The 16,130-nt window shown below is 39.9% G+C and overlaps 2 protein-coding genes across 7 annotated transcripts; one reads left to right on the forward strand and one right to left on the reverse strand.

Moving 5' to 3' along the window:
* The first annotated feature begins 2,011 nt into the window (after window positions 1–2,011).
* cisd2 (CDGSH iron sulfur domain 2) lies at window positions 2,012–4,709 on the forward strand. The gene is made up of 3 exons (XM_004065871.2): window positions 2,012–2,201; window positions 3,492–3,706; window positions 3,842–4,709. The coding sequence occupies exons 1-3, from the start codon at window positions 2,099–2,101 to the stop codon at window positions 3,929–3,931; spliced, it is 408 nt and encodes a 135-aa protein (XP_004065919.1). The 5' UTR covers window positions 2,012–2,098; the 3' UTR covers window positions 3,932–4,709.
* Window positions 4,710–5,610: 901 nt separating this feature from the next.
* LOC101158668 (sodium/hydrogen exchanger 9B2) lies at window positions 5,611–15,919 on the reverse strand. Of its 6 annotated transcripts, XM_023956994.1 has the most exons (14): window positions 15,852–15,918; window positions 15,358–15,434; window positions 14,294–14,563; window positions 13,808–14,009; window positions 13,428–13,598; window positions 12,383–12,525; window positions 12,179–12,306; window positions 11,043–11,218; window positions 9,518–9,624; window positions 9,154–9,303; window positions 8,954–9,062; window positions 7,622–7,758; window positions 7,306–7,528; window positions 5,611–7,036 (listed from the first exon to the last, which is right to left on the reverse strand). In XM_023956994.1, exons 3-14 carry the CDS (start codon window positions 14,438–14,440, stop codon window positions 6,975–6,977), a joined length of 1,755 nt encoding a protein of 584 aa, XP_023812762.1. In that variant the 5' UTR covers window positions 14,441–14,563; window positions 15,358–15,434; window positions 15,852–15,918; the 3' UTR covers window positions 5,611–6,974. The 6 variants fall into 6 exon arrangements, with proteins under 6 accessions (XP_023812762.1, XP_023812773.1, XP_023812766.1 ...); XM_023957005.1 differs by lacking the exon at window positions 15,358–15,434 and having other exon boundaries at window positions 14,294–14,555; window positions 15,852–15,919; XM_023956998.1 differs by lacking the exon at window positions 15,358–15,434 and having other exon boundaries at window positions 15,852–15,917.
* Window positions 15,920–16,130: the final 211 nt, after the last annotated feature.

The following is a 16,130-nucleotide window of genomic DNA, read 5'->3' on the forward strand; positions in this document are numbered from 1 at the left end:
ACAGGCGCAGATCAGGGGCCTCGGCACCCTCTGAGTTCTGAAGTCGACTGTTAAGTGTGGAGACAGAACGGCCACTAGATGGCGCCCTTAATCTGTCAAAGTAGGCTACTTCTTTTATCACATCTGCAAATGATAAAAAAAAGCACTTTTTTAATATTAAATAGCCAGAAGTTTTCAACCTCTTAGATTTTACTACATTTAATGATAATAAAGACAAACCCTGATTTGCTTTAGGGATATCTACATTATTCAGGTATTTAGCTGCAGATCCTCATGTATCAAAATTTTGAAAAGCTTGCAATCAGTAAGCGATTTAAAAGTACTTAAAGTTTGCAATTACTTTTAAAACAATGTGACATTGACTTTTGAACACGTTTCAATTTCCTTTTGTAAAAATAATTACTGCAACTTTGACTTGATTAGTGATGATTCTCCTCTAGTACTTTACAACTGAATTTATTGCAGTTATTTGTGACTGTATGGGATTTTATTTATTTCATTTTATTTACTTTTCCACATGGTGAGGGAGTCCACAACATCTGAGCTAGGTGGCCCTGTCTGGGGCCTCTGCTGGTCACCAGTGTCCGCCTTGAGTGCCTGGATCGGCTGGGCTGCTGCGCTGTCTGCAGCTGGCTGTGGGGTGTGGGGTGCCGGGCCTCCTGCCTTTGCTGGAGCATTCAATGTGATAAAGGTACACTCTAAGAAGCACACGTTCATTCACCTGCTTATTCACTTTTGCAAAAATATTGGCATGCAATGTTTTTAACACCCCTCTCCAATAATGTTGGACATGCAAATCTTGTGTGTACCTGTCTGTGTGAATAACTCAATTTTCAGTCAGTGCACCCTGTGAGATACACTAGTAACATGTAAATAGTTGTGTGCATACAATTTGTTGGTGTGTGATGGTGTGTATGTGAGAACTAAGTCATGCAATTTACTTATGACTCTTGTGTTATGACTCTGTATTATCAAACTGCTCCCCCCACTATCTCCCTCATCTTAAGCCTTTATCCCCCATCTCGAACATACCACTCTTTTTCTGCATATAAACATAATTATTATAAATAAAGCTTTTTCTCAAATACAACACTTTTTATACAAATTTACACTTTGTTAGTCTGAAGATCCATAAACCCCTGTTGTAACAGTAAAATCTGTTCAACAAAACAGGCTTTCAGCTCTTATGTGTTTGCTCAACTGTTGGACAGAACAAGTTAAAAGTAATACTAAATAAATTATAACAACTTATTTGATTTATCTCTTGCCATTTAACTATTACTGACTTATGTGATACTATTTTGCTTTCACTTTTACTTTGAAACAGTCTCTCTTTGTTTTTAATTTTGTTTTTAATTTTTTAATTGCCTCCTAGTCCTCAAACTTAGCTGGATTTGTTTATCAGCTCCTCATTTGCATTGACCTGGTAAAAGTGCAGCCTATGGAGAATCAACTTTTTTCCCCTTTTCAATACTCTTGCAATTTCACTTTATTTGTATTGAATATACTTAAAATCTATCTTGTGGCCTACATATAAAAACGTCTCTAATATTTTGATATTCTATTGGACATTAATGTTTTTATCTTTGACTGTTACAACCGAAACATCAGGTCCTTTATTTAAATGCTTTTATGTTTTAAAACGTGAAAGCTCATAGGAACATTCCACAATTCTTTTTTTATTTACAGGGGGAAATGGGGATGAGGCACAATACATTCGGTATTTGGTGAGAATATAACTATATTCATATTTTTAGTGATATTTTAGAAACACGTTTAAAATCGAACAAATTTAAACGATGAAAACTCTAAAATCCAGCCAAGGTGCCCTTTCACAGCATCATTAGGTTGCACCACCGGCGTCCAATCAGAGTACACCAGCTCCTCCGACGCTGATTGGTCGAGCGCTGTTGTCACATGACAACAGAATCTGTATTCACGACAGTGTCTACGCTTGGTTTCGGGAGTGGCGACTCTTTTACGGGCGGAGTTTGCGCACGCGCGCCAAGGCGCGCCTATAAACCAACGTAATGACATAAAGCGAACCCAGGAACTAACAAAGTCAAAGCCAAAACAGGACCCCGCGGAGCGATTCGAGATGGTTTTAGAAACTATTTCAAGAATAATAAAAGTCCAGCTTCCAGCTTATCTGAAAAAGCTTCCACTACCGGAAAGCATCGGTGGATTCACCAAGCTAACAGGTAAAATAAAAAAAGCCTTGCGGGTCTCTGTCATGTGAAAAATGACAAGTTGAACTTTTCAACACAGAGTAACAAGCTAATAAATGTGCACATTTGAACCCGCGATAGCATCTATTGATACTTTTTACACCAAAAAAAGCACGTGTTTATATATAAAAATAACTAGCAGAAATGTGAAATGTGACCCTGGTTACAGATCAAAACTAATCCCAACCTGCAGAAACATGTGATTATGGTTTTTTATTATGGTTTGTTCTTTGAAATGTGCCATTTACAGGTGAATGCAGGTTTTTGTTTTGTTTCTAAGTTTTAAGATAAAACATTTATAAATCACATGGGTTTTTACCTCATTCAATTCATCAATGGTTAACTCAATTTCATTAATTGCAATGGTTCTTTTGGGTTTAAGCAACTGCATTTCCTGGTCTGATCCCAGGTTTAGCACCAACAGTTCATTCATCAGCTGCAGCTGTAGTACTTTGAATATATCAAACAGATGCATCTCTATTATTTTCCCTGGACCCTTTTTTGCATAGCAACACACTAAACCTGTTGTTACAGCTCAGTAGGATGATGTGTGTCAAACCATAAACACATGACACTGTGTTGCAGAATTCAGTTAATATCCTGGTTTCAATGGGGGGAAAGCAACTTTGTTTACAGGTTTGATGCAATAAATGAGTGTTAAAGTTGAAAAAAACAAAAAATACTTGCTTTGTTTTGACATGAAATTATGACATTTACTAAGTATTTATCAGGAACATCACTTAGAATCTTCCATCTTGAAAGACCCTTCTTCCTTATTTTATTTTATTTTTAAGAATAGAGTTGTTTTAGAGTAAAAGTGCCTCATGATTGAGTAAAACTCTTTTTGTGTAACTGATCAAATCCTCCCTCTGTGGCTTGTCCTTGCTTGCGCCTCATAATGTAAGGAAGGGTTTTCCCCATAGCAGTTTCCAGGCGGTTACTGATGATATAAGGTGACACTAAATGCAGCTCCGGCATGAAGCTGGTGAATTGCACATGACATCTATGTAAAATTGTTTACAAAATAAGAGCGACATGATATGTGACATACTTGGTTGCATCGCTGAACTCATTGCGCTGAGAGGACGGAGCCTAAACACAACTGTATTTTCAGGAAATATTTCCTGTCAGCTCAGATCAAGCTGCTGGTGACGACAAAAAGGGATATTCTGGGAGTTTTGACGAGCCTCTTGTTAGGATTACCCCCGACTCTTGATGGCTTCTTTTAGTGTGTTGCTGATGTGCAAACGTCTTTGTCTGCAGTGTCAGAGTGGCTCCGGTTGCTGCCGCTCCTGGGCATCTTGGCCTTGCTGGGCTATCTGACCATTCGCCCTTTTCTGCCCAAGAAGAAGAAGCAGAAAGACAGTCTGATCAATCTGAAGATCCAGAAAGAGAACCCTAAAGTGGTCAACGAAATTGATATTGAGGACCTGAACTGTCAAAATGTGTGTTACTGTCGCTGCTGGCGCTCCAAAACTGTAAGTTATGGAATTTTTTTTTTTTTTTTCATTAAACTTAACAGAAACTGCTTTATAGTTTAGGGTTTATTTTCGTGGTTGAGATAAGGGTGTGTTTTCTGCATCTCACTGATCATCATCATCTTCCTCTTTTAGTTTCCTGTTTGTGACAAGTCACACTTAAAGCACAATGAACTCACTGGAGACAACGTGGGACCGCTCATACTCAAAAAGAAGATTCTATAGCTTTCTTTTTAACAGATTCTGCCACTTGTTTGTTTTTCTGGTTTTGTCTCTGTGCCACATTTGCTCTTATTGGATAACACAATCTGCAGCCTGACTCTAAATTTTTAATTTAATGAAATTAAAGAAGTCACTTTCTGCAAGGGCCTTTTTTTTACCAGCTTGGCCTTTAGAAAATGGTTAAAGCCCCTCATAATCATGTGCATTCTTTGTGGAAGAAAGAACAGTAAGATCGCCATGAAGCCTGAAAGACCTACAGTAACTCCGTGATGAAGTCTGATAGTCAGATGGAAACCTTTTCCCTTAAAATGTCATTACTTAGTCTGTAGGCCAACATGTCTACTTGTTGCACTGTAAAGGTTTCTTTCTTGCCTTTTGGTTGGCCATATTTTAATCTTTTTCTTTATGGTGTGAAAGTTAACATTATATATAAAATAAGTTATAGTATGTATGATAGCCAACTTAGTCATTCCTTAAAGTTTCTTTTTTTGTATTTAACCTAATTTCCTTTATACACCACTAAGTGATACTATCATATTGCTAAATTTAACATGAGTTAACTGCAAAGGATTATGGTCTTTTTGCTGACAGTATGTGTTATCTAAATCATTGCTATAACTTTTAACTAAAGTACTTACAGTATAATTGTGAAAAATGTCAATTCTTGTCAAAATAAATGCTCATAGTTAACTAAAATAGTTCTGTCAGATTAAAACTGCTTGTTTTCTTCAAGTATGAAAAAATGTTGAAGTTTAATGCAAATAAAAATGTACAAAAGTCATTTGTCTCATTTTCTTAATATTGTCAATTATCTTTTCAATAGACACGCTAACAGTCTAAAGCTGCTTTTAAGGTAAAGCTAATGTCTATGCTAACTTTAGCATGCTAGCATTCACAGATAGTAGCAACACTGTGATGGTGCTAAATACAATTACCAAAAAATCACTACTTTGTACATAATTCTGTGGGTTTTAAAGAAGTACATACATGGAGAGGACATTCTGTAGGCAAAAATGTTGCTGTGATAGGGCTGCAAGGGTCCCAAGTAAGAATCTTATTGCACTGGTCCCAAGCCCGGATAAATACAGATGTCTTTGCCTAATAAGATATGTGAAACAGACCTATGATATCCAGACTGGATTGGTCGAGGTTAACCACGACCACCATGTGTGCTACTTGTCCAATGGGGAACCAGTGGAAATTGGACTTCTGTTGGTCGAAGGACAGCAGGAAGGTGTGTGTGTACCAGGCAAGAGGTCCAGAGGAAGACCAAAAGGTTTATGGACGTAGTGAACAAAGACATGAAGGTGGCTGGTGTTTGAGAAGAAGATGCAAAGGACAGGTTTAGATGGAGGAAGCTGATTCGCTATGGCGACCTCAGAAGGGAAAGGCAGATTCTGTAGTAAAAATGGCTACAGTACAAACTTTTTTTCAGGTTTTCAATTATGAAATGCAAGATTGTACTGCAAAGGATTCAGACCATTATCAGTTGAGAATCATTTGTATAAAAACTATTAAAATTCTCCAAGCTTTAAAGTAGCACTGGTAGGAAAATTAAAATAAAGTCTCCATTGGTCAAATATGATCCATAATAGAAGAGAGCTCCTTAAACGCTTCAACAGGAATGATCATTTTAGCAGCATTTTAAGGATATGTTGTATAGGAACACACAAAGCCATGAATTCAGTGTGATAAAACAATTTATGCAAGTTCTATTTGTACAAAGTGTATTGGTTAATATTTGCAGCAATACTGTAGATGTACAAAAAAAACATTTAAAAAAAAAAAAAAACTTAAACCATATTCTCTAACATTTGTTTGAATAAAGATAAAATTAAAGACAAACATTACACTCAATGGATCTAAATGTGTTTAAACTTATACAGTGATAAAAACACAATTCTCTATTGAATAGATCAACATATAAACTAAAGCATAGGATGTACGGTAGTAGCTGTCTCTTGGCATTTCCATTAGCATTATGTATCAACCCAAGTATAGTGCAGTAAAAAATGTGGTATTTGTTGTAAACTATTCAATTCATCAACATATAAAACATGTCACAAACATGCTGAACTATCACATTGACATTAATAAAAACATATTGCTTTAAGGGCTGACTTCAAAACCCCACAAAGACAAGTGCTTTTAGTGAGTAGTCTAAAGCTACTTTCATACCTCCCGAGGCGTCGCACGTTCAAGAGACTACGTCCAATGAAAAGTCTATTGAAATGCGCGTCTCGGGCTTCCTCGTTCAAAATCTTGCATTCACGCAAAGCAATGCAGGTTTCCATGACTGTTTTCGGGATCAACGTACAAAACGTGTGGATACTGAACGCACGTTGAAAGTTTTGACCAATCAGGGACTTGGATTTGATAGTGAGGAATAGATTTTTTTTTTTAATTCATTGAAGTGCTAACCTTTTGAACAGTGATTGCGGAAGTTAAATTAAGAGTTGCGGTTTGGAATTCTATGACATTTATCGAAAATGGAGCTGTAAAAGAAAAATCCTGGAGCAAGATGTGCACCGCTTTGATATTTCACACCAAGCCTCTTCCAGTTGTCGGTGGAAGACATGTGCTAGTAAACAGTGGAAATAGAAGAAGCAGCCCCTTCCTGCTTGTCCATGATAGATATGTGCATTGAATGACCCACGTTTAGCCCGGTGTGTCAGCAGCTTTAGTAAAACAGTAGTTTATCTATACACCCCTTTTCCTTTCAAGTCCAACTACTAAAACCAACAGAAAACAAATACTGGATTCAGTGAAGCTCTGGATAATCAATCCATGTTTCTAAACGATTGGGAGCCTCACAACAGCATATAGAAGAATAATTTCCTTTCCTTAGACAAAAGATCTTGTTTTAAAAGATTCATCCAGCAGGACACAACAGACACAGTGTCTTTGTTTAGAATGTGGGGTCTGGAAACCACCAGAGGCTATAAATACAGGACTGATAAACATCCGGAGCTGACCAACGGAGAGCCACTTGGTGGCTAAAGGGCAGCTCAGACATCTGAGGTGTGAAGAACAGTGGATGGAGTTATCAGAGTGTACTCTCGAATGTGACTGGAGTTTCACCGTCATCATCTCCTCCTGCTTCTGTTCCTAAATACAAAAAAAGACACACATTTCATAAAATTAAATCACAAGTTGTTCAAGTTCTGAGTTACAGATGTAAAGAGGAGTGAGCGATAGAGAAGCAGGAAAACTCACTGGGATTTTGAGCTGAAACTAGAGGATCTAGAACTATGCAAATGTTTGTTGACGTGGACCAGGCTGGAATTTAAGTAAGGTAAGGAAACTAAAGCAGGTGGAGGGAAATCACAAAGAGCAGCAGTGGCACTTTTCATTCCTCAACGTTGACCTTTACCCACCTAAAAAGAACGTAGACAAATTGGGTTTGACTCGCTCACCACAGTCTAAGATCTTTGGTTTTTGCAGCAGGCGGGGCCCGCAGAGGCCTATAATAAGAGCTCCTATGGGAGCAGTGAGGAGAATGGAGAGCACAGCCACAGTCAGCACGTCCATGCCGTTCTGGATCAGATGTGAGTCACCGTTTACTCGAGCCATGTCTAAAGCTTTGGAGCCTATAGCCGCCTGGTGAGGACAAGAATGAAACCAGTGACTCATCTGGGAGAGAATTTTTGGATACTCAATTTGGTGCAAACTGCATGGAAACCATTTGCTGACCTGCACGGTTGCTTTGGGAATCCATGCCAGAGCTATGAACACCTTTTCTCGAGTGTTGAAATCAGCAAACAGCACACAGACATAGGTGAACAGCACTCTAACCAGCAGAGCGATGAGCAAAGAGGCTATACCCAAACCTGCAAAGACAGACAAAAGGAGAGATAAAACACCTTCAAATACATGACCATCACAATATCAAAAACAAGAAGGTTGGGCTTTATTGTGAATAAAAACTGATTGTTATACCACATTTGCATTGGAATAAACTCAAACCCTAAAGGCAAATTAGTCTGCTACTTTAGGATACGAGTGTCGGGAGTGACAGGGATTTTATTATTAAGAAAGAGATAAAGAAGTAGCAAATTATGCAAATTTGACATCAATTTCACGTCCCGCGTCAAATTCACTGCGTCCCGCTGTGTGTGGGAGGAGCTACCACTAAAAGTGTTTAGCCTCATCTACGCATTAATGAAGACACGGATGATGTGGAATTCTTTTGAGGAGCCCCTCAAAAACATCAGTAATCATGTCTCCATGTCTGGGTTCATGACATCATTCAGACATTCTCTCAGTGCGGGGAGGTTCACCATCTACTGCAGGAGCTGCGCCTGAATGACGGCCCCTTTTAGAGCTATTTCCATCTCTCTGTGACCCAGTTTGACAACTCGCTGTCCCACATTAGTCCAAGGAGTGAAAAATGTTAAATAAGATTGAAATGAAATTTTCCTCATATAAAAAAGTGAAATGTCAAGTTAAGTCGAAGCACAAACGGCAGAGATCAGATTCTCCTCCATGTTGGTTTTGGTTGATCAAATCATCAACACGTCACAGACCAAAGAAGAGTTTCTGACTCATGAGATGCAAATTCTTTGCCAAAACTTCTGATATTTGAACTCTGGAAACATTGGGATCTTGAAAATGTGCCACAGCATCTCTGATTGCATCTGTACATTGACTTAGCGGCCCACTCCCATGAAAATCGTGTTTTTAACATATTCTTGTGGAATCTTTCTGATGATGGAGGACATATATATAAAAAAATTAAGCTCAATATTGCCCTTCTAAGTTTTTGGAGTATATAATACGCTGGGCGGGCAGCAAGCTCCCTGCTCCAAGCTCCAAATAATGGGGAGTGGGGGGGCGGGGTTGCTCTGCGCCAACAATCCCTGCCACAACTCAGAGGGGAATCTCCTATCAACTCCTGCTCCTCTGCAGAAACTATGTCCCAGTATCCAGTCATAGATCAAAAGATGATCAAAGTGGGACATAAATATTGAAACTGGACTTCTCTGTTGTGTTTGAATGTAGCTTAAGGTTTTTCAGTAATCTTACCGACTGCATGTCCCTCCAATTCAGAGAGGCGAATTTCCGCACCAATTAGTCCGAACAGCAGAGGCTGAAAGACATCCCAAGCCCACCCCACAACCTCCTCCACACGTGCCTTAAGACAAAACACAAGACGATATCAAGGCCGCAGCAGACACGTGGAATCTGCTGATGCTGGGATCTAACACTCTCTGCACAGCCTTCACCTTTTCTGCCCCCCAGCCGAGGCCAGCCAGGAATGCCAGCAGCAGGGTGCAGAGGCCTCCAGAGCCGGGAAAGCCTGCCACATCACTGCCAAACACAGCAAAGACAGACAGACCCAACACCAAGAAGGAACGCTTCATCACCACGTATTTCTACAAGAGAAAGTCAACAATGACAATATTTCAGCTGAAGGAAACATCCCAACTTTATGTCACTGAATTATCCTGGTAAAGACGTCTGCAGAATCGGAATTTCTAATCCCATTCTAATCAAACTGCACTGATTCGGAAGATCATGTTTACAAAGAATAACCCGCTGTCAATACGACACACTTGTAGGAATGTAATGCATAAAGACATGGCACACCTGGTCCACACTTGGGAAGTACTGAATGAGGATGCCGAGGAGAATTCCAGCAACCGTCCCGCCGGTCACTTCCAGAACCCCTCGGAGGAGGTTGTACCCCGTGGAGCCTAATGAGATTAGGAGAAAATGAATTAAGAAATCAGTTGTGCTGAATATTAGACTGAACGTTTATTTGATTCATTTCTCAGCCTTGAATATTGAGTTGAGCTGACTTTTTTGTGTGGATATTTTAAGAACTCTTTGGTTCTGTGTCTCCTGACAGAACATTGTTCCGTCTGCTCTGTTGATCTACGGCATGGGTCGGCAACCTGAACCTCTCAAAGAGCCATTTGGATCAGCTTCCCACAGAAATGAAAGCACAGGGAGCCCCAACACTAGGGGTGTTAGAAAAAATGTTTTTGCAGATATATCGCAATAGTTCATTTGGAGATGCTTGTATTGATTTAAAATGCTGTCAGGATATTTATTTAATTATTTATTTTAGTTATTTTTATTCTTTATGAGCGTGATTTTTCCTTTGATCTTTAGTCCATTTTCCACATCCTTGAGTAGACTTTTCCATCTGTCAAACACCTAGAGATAAGATGAATGAGATGATGGAAACAAATTCACTTTAATGCAGACTCCTTTCTATTTATCTATTTTCTTTAAATCCAATGAACCCAATAAATTATATTAATTTTTGGATGACAACTACTTTTTGTTAGGGAGCAGCTGTTAGTTTGTTGCGGGTCTGGTATCAAAAGCGGCGAGTCTAAGCCCCGCCCCCACCTCGCTACCTGTTCGTTGTTTTCCCCCACGTGCAACCCCCCCTCCAGCGTGTTCTACACAGACATACGGTCATTATAGCAGCAAGGTGACAGGATAGTAGGGGCCTCTTGATGCAAATTTAACTAATTTAGTCTACGGGGAAAAAAGCCTTTTTTTTTGGGCGCTCATGTGTCCCCTACGAGATCGCTACTGACTGTCTTTCCAGAAAAAATTTCCATCCCATTACAGACTCTGGTCGGCGTTTACAGCTGCAGACACGCCCCCTCCTGCCTGCTTGCACTACCTGACAGTGTTAAAGGCACCACGACAATCTTAGAACATGATAGTTATTTTACAAGAGCAAAGAGAGCCGCAGCACAGGCATGAAAGAGCTGCATGCGGCTCTGGAGCCGCTGGTTCCCGACCTCTGATCTATGGTGAAGAAAATCATAACGCTTTCACATCTCAAAGCTAAAAAACTAAAGTTATGTCTGGTTAAACGCCATGAATTAGGAGAAAAAAATAATTTCATGTCAAAAAGATATTTTAAGTCAGTATAGTAACACACAGAAAACATTGTTTAATTTTGAGGTTTAAAAACTTTTAAAAACTAATACAAGTTTAAAGTGTCTTAAGATCATGAGCTCAGTTGGTCCCTCTGCTGGGATAATGACAGATCACAGGGTTTCCAACACTTGTAGATACAAAAGTACTTCATGTACTTAAAAAATCTAGTAAATGTATGGATTGCTTTATTTAAAGGAGTGTACATCACCTGTAGCAAAGGCCATGCCTAAGCATGTAGTGAACCCTGTGATGGCAAGAATGTCATCAAAACTGCCGGCGGCCATCAGCAGAGTGGGAATGCCCTTCTCCACGCCGTAACCCTGCTTCTGCAGCAGCAGCATGGAGGGAACCACCACCGCTGGACTCACAGCGGCCAGAACAAAACTAAAAACAACAGATTCATCTTACATGGAGATCTGAAAATCTAAAGGAAACATTTCTGAACAGAGCAGACATTTATGACCTGATAACTCCATCTATAAAAAGATGCTGGACTTACAAAAGTGAAATTCTTACAGACAATGTAACCATGGAGAAGTTTGTAAGACTTAAACTTTGCTAAAACAAACCTTAATAATAAAAATTATGAATTGTATTTATATAGCACCTTTCTGGAAACCCAAGGTCGCCTTACAGATACAAAACAATTACAGTTACAAGAAAGATAAGTATAGTCTTAAATGTTGGCAGTACAGATTTTTGCAGTCATTTCCAAACCATAAATCTATTTCCAAAGTATAAATGTCTTAATTGGAGCAGGGAATTGTCATATTTGTTTAATTTCCTCATGGGTGGACAGCTTTACATTCACATTCATTCCTTTATGCTGAGACTCAAGTGTCAGTCACCTCCCGTCATTGCATTTCATTTAAGATTAATTCATACATTCTGCATTGACAGACAGTTTATTGGCAGATGTCTTTACATTCACCAAAAACCTTCAAGAATTCTGTCATTTTTTAAGCCACAAGCTCTTTTTGCACACATTTGGTGGGAAGTGGGGGCGGGCTCACAACTCAGCTGCAAATTTCTTATAAACTCCTGCCCCCCTGCTGATATGTATGCCCAAGAAAACGACAAAGGTTTTATAATTAAATACGGCATAAGCATCAGTAAAAGATCATTCAGAATAGATCATTTGACGATTGGAGTGGGATTGTAAAGATGGCAATCATTACAGATTAGGGGTCTTTGGTAAATTGCTGGGTTGTTTTCTGTCTTTGCAGAAATCAACAAAAAGGTCGGGATTCTTTTGTAAAAATTTGAGAGGTTAAAAAGAGGGTAAATCACTGCATTAGAAAAACAGAATCTTAAGATTTAGATGGGGCAAAAAAAAATATCTACCCGAGAATGAAGCCCCACACCCAGGGTAAGCCCATGAGGAAGTGAGAGACCAGCGCTGTGGTGCAGGCCTCCACCAAGCAGGGACCAGCTGCCACGCGAACACACACAGCTTTTAATTTCTTCAGAGCCTGACAATTAAAAAACAACAACACACAGTTAGCTCCTATTTAAACAGCTGCGTTAAAAAGTCAAATATAATCTCACCTTAGGATCCAGCCCCAAACCAGCTCTGGCCAGGATAACAGCCAGAGCGATATTCCTGAGAGAACCAGACCACCTGAAGTCAATATGCATGGCGTCTGTTACCACTGGGATGTTTCTCAGCGTTAAGCCCATCAGCAGCATACCTGTGGCCCAGCAGAGAGATGGAAAACAGGAGAAGGGCCGATCATTTGTTTATTCTAGGTGGTTGTTTCTCACACAAAGGCAAGAATCACCTGCTGACCCCTGAACTCAAACAGGAGATTGTCTTACAGCATCAGCATGAAAGCTGAACTAACACCCTTTTTTCTGTAAATAAAACACAACCAGGTTATAGTTGATGTAAAAGACCAATATTTGACCTTTTATAAACAGGAAAAGTAAGGATAAAAAGTGTGACAAGAGAAACTGTTCCAGAGTTGACACCCAGATTTATCATGGGACAATAAAGATCTGAACTGATACAGTAAACTAATAAAGTTAAAGTTAAAGTCCCACTATCTGTCACACACTTGTGTGCTAAATTTGTTCTCCTCATTTGACCCATCCCCTGGGGGAGCGGTGAGCAGCAGACACATTCGCGCTTGGGAACCTTTGAACATTTTTGATGAAATGACTTCCTCAAACCATGCCTTATCAGGACCATCTGTATATTTTAAAAGAATCTTTGTGTTGAATCAGATCCTATGTGCAGTGGCATTTCATCCCAGGCTTTCAGAAAACACCAGGGTTTGAGTTTTGGTACGGAACCATTGTTACTAAGCTTTAAGAGGTGGCTTATAGTGATCAAATGTAGGATATTCCTGCAGCCAGCAGATGACCCTCACTCAAACGCTACGACATTGGTACCATTATGTCTTCTGATAGCCTTTTGTGTGGGTGGAAATCAGTTTACTGAAGTCTTTTTCTTTTGTGATGGGTGTAGATTTATGCAAGATGATAAGATATAATGCCAACCGGTCCAGACAGATTAGAAAGAGCTCCTTTGTAGATGACACAGATAAAAACGTGCCATTGTCCGCATTAAAAAAAAAGTGTTCTTACTCACCTAGGAGCGGTGGAAATGGTGGTAATTTAGGCAGCCGGATGAGAGTGACTAGTTTGCCACCAACGACAGCGCAGATAAAAAGAACAGTGATGCCAAACAGGTTTCCATTTGGAAGACATTCCTCCCCTGTGATGGACCAAACCACCCCGAAGAGCACAGCTGCTAGAAGGACTAAAGAGACGGAGAAGATGGCGACTTAAATACGGCAAAGTTTACTGAAATTAATTATAGACGATGTACATGCATCTATTTAAAATCTGTTTAAACATGTATTCCTGCATTACAGTTATACGCAGACTTTTATAGATAAAGCGATAAATAAATGCACTATGAACTCAGTGAAAAAACAGATGAGTTTACGATCAGATGAACTGGCTCACCTTTGGTAACCAGCGAGGCGAGCAGGCCCCTGGGCGGGCACGGGCAAATCTTGCGGAGCAAAGGGCAACAAACCACAGGTGGGTCTGTGTTGGTCCCGGCATCCACAACTGGGTTGCGAGGAATAAAATAGGTGGTCTCCTCGGTTACATTTGGAGTTGAGCAGCGCCGGACCACCACCTGGATCTGGTTAACGTTCAAGTGCTTTCAAAGAAAAAGAACAAGAAAGTTGTTGACATAGTGGACAACAAGTTTAGCTAAAAGGTCCTAAAACTGTACTGAGCAAAGAGAAGATCTTTTCTAGACATTTTGATGAAACCTAAATTTACTGTGTCACTTGTAGAAAAAAAGAGGAGAGAGTCTAGCTAGAATAATTTTAGGTTCTAATTTTACAAGCAATTCTGGATAAATGTCCGACTGCCTAGACTAAAGGAAATAAAATACACAATTCATTGTTGAGCAAAAAACGAGCCAAACTTTGACTTTACCTCTACATGGTTTGCAGCAGGTAAAGCGATTCTGTCGAGCATTAGGGTGCCTGCTGGGCTTGGCAGTGGGCTGGGTACGGGGCTGGGGGGCGAGCTGTGTGGAGGGCTGGGTTCCACAGTGGCAGCTTTCTGCTGGCTGTCCTCCATGGCTGGAAGCAAACTTCCTTTCCTCCTTTGTCACAGTAGAAACCTGGAGACGGCGTGGGCCATCGCTGCTCACTTCATTCCTTCACTCCACTCCGGACTGAGGCGCCGTTTGAACCTAAATCGCTTCAAAGGGAATGAGGGAGATCAAATAGCTGTTGTGTTCAAATTATAAGACAGCAACTGCATATGTAAATTAAGATATCATCTTTATTTACATTTTTTGTACCAAATACAGCAAAAGCAATACAAATACATGATGTCAGCTACTCACTAAATAGAAAAGGAACATCAAATGGTGTTTTAAAGACAAATCAAGCCTACATATGCAATTCATAACATGTAAATAAGGATTTTCACGTCATTAAAAACACTCCTAAGTGCTTCTTACACTTATAATAAATAAGGTCTTCATCAACTTCATCTTGAACATTAAAACTTCATCCAGGCCACGTCCTTCAGTCAGATAAGCTGGATTAAACAAGTTCCTTTTTTGTTTAATGCAACACAAAAATGAAATACTGAAAGAGACACCTCCATTCCAAGAACAACATGATCAGCAATCTCAGGAAAATTCAAAGAAAGCTCTTTTTACTTAAATTCAAGACAATCCATCCTATGTATTATTGAAGCATCTAAGCTGATAAATCCAAAAACATGTAGTTTTGTAGAAAAAAACTAATAGAGGTATAGTTCTTTGTGTATATTTAATACAACTTGAAGTAACCCTACCTACTACGATGTTTTGAAAGCTGCACACATGGCAACAGACGTCGGCTAATCCAATTGTGAGCAAACCACACTACTTACAGCCCGACCATATGGTCCAATTTGGTTAGCAAGAAGAGCTTAAGTCACTGTGTTAAAACGCATGTATATGGAATTGGAGCTATATGTATGTGTGGTTAGTTTCTGCTAACCTCTGGCATTGTAGGTAAACCACGTCTCGTCCGGCAAGGGGGGAATGATGTAGGCGTAGTGAACACAAACCACGTGACTGAGCAAAGAAATGAACCGTTACTAAATCCATTATCGGACATAATGTTTAGCTAGCATTAGCTAGTAGCCGGTTTGGATGTTAAGTCAAATATTTGACCCATTTGCTAATCCGCGCTGTTTTAACTACTACATGAGTTGAGCGTAAACAAAAAAACGATGCTCAATGAAAACCTCAAAATTATACATTATTTTATATCAAATTGCTAACAAAGCTAGCAAAACGTGAAGTGATTTTTCACCTAAAAGTGCTCAATAATGTCAACACTAAGAAGGATGTGGGTGTCTCAGCTGCTAGCGCTTCCTTTTACTTCAGTTTGAGCAACTCCCACTCAACCCCCCCCTTTGCAAAATGTCAGCTGGCTCGTGCCTTCACGAGAGCTGGGCACAAAACTTAAGAAAAAGGCACATAACCCACCTGGTTTCGTAAATACCATCACAGGACGTGGAGTGTCATCTGCGCTTCGCCTTTTCAACGCACACCAGCTGGTGTCAGAGGAATGAGGCAGATTAGTGCTGGGAACACGATCCGCCCTCCTTCCCCCTCCCCGCGTGCGCTCCAGGAAAGGCGGGAGTGTGAAAGGTGAGGGGGCAACAGGTGAAAACTAGTAAAGCCACTTTACACCATCAAACCCTTTGGAAATCTGCAACATTCTTCCATATATCCTTTTGGTCACAGCAGTATCTTGTAAATAAA

Source organism: Oryzias latipes, chromosome 1 (genome assembly GCF_002234675.1).
Source record: "Oryzias latipes chromosome 1, ASM223467v1".
NCBI classification, from domain to species: domain Eukaryota; kingdom Metazoa; phylum Chordata; class Actinopteri; order Beloniformes; family Adrianichthyidae; genus Oryzias; species Oryzias latipes.

Coding starts and splice junctions, on each gene's coding strand:
- cisd2 (XM_004065871.2), top strand. CDS start 2,099: ATGGTTTTAGAAACTATTTCAAGAATAATAAAAGTCCAGCTTCCAGCT. Junction 2,202..3,491: donor TGGATTCACCAAGCTAACAG/GTAAAATAAAAA, acceptor CTTTGTCTGCAG/TGTCAGAGTGGCTCCGGTTG. Junction 3,707..3,841: donor GCTGCTGGCGCTCCAAAACT/GTAAGTTATGGA, acceptor TTCCTCTTTTAG/TTTCCTGTTTGTGACAAGTC.
- LOC101158668 (XM_023957005.1), bottom strand. CDS start 14,440: ATGGAGGACAGCCAGCAGAAAGCTGCCACTGTGGAACCCAGCCCTCCA. Junction 13,599..13,807: donor CGCCTCGCTGGTTACCAAAG/GTGAGCCAGTTC, acceptor CCGTCTCTTTAG/TCCTTCTAGCAGCTGTGCTC. Junction 7,037..7,305: donor TTTGTCTACGTTCTTTTTAG/GTGGGTAAAGGT, acceptor TTTTGTATTTAG/GAACAGAAGCAGGAGGAGAT.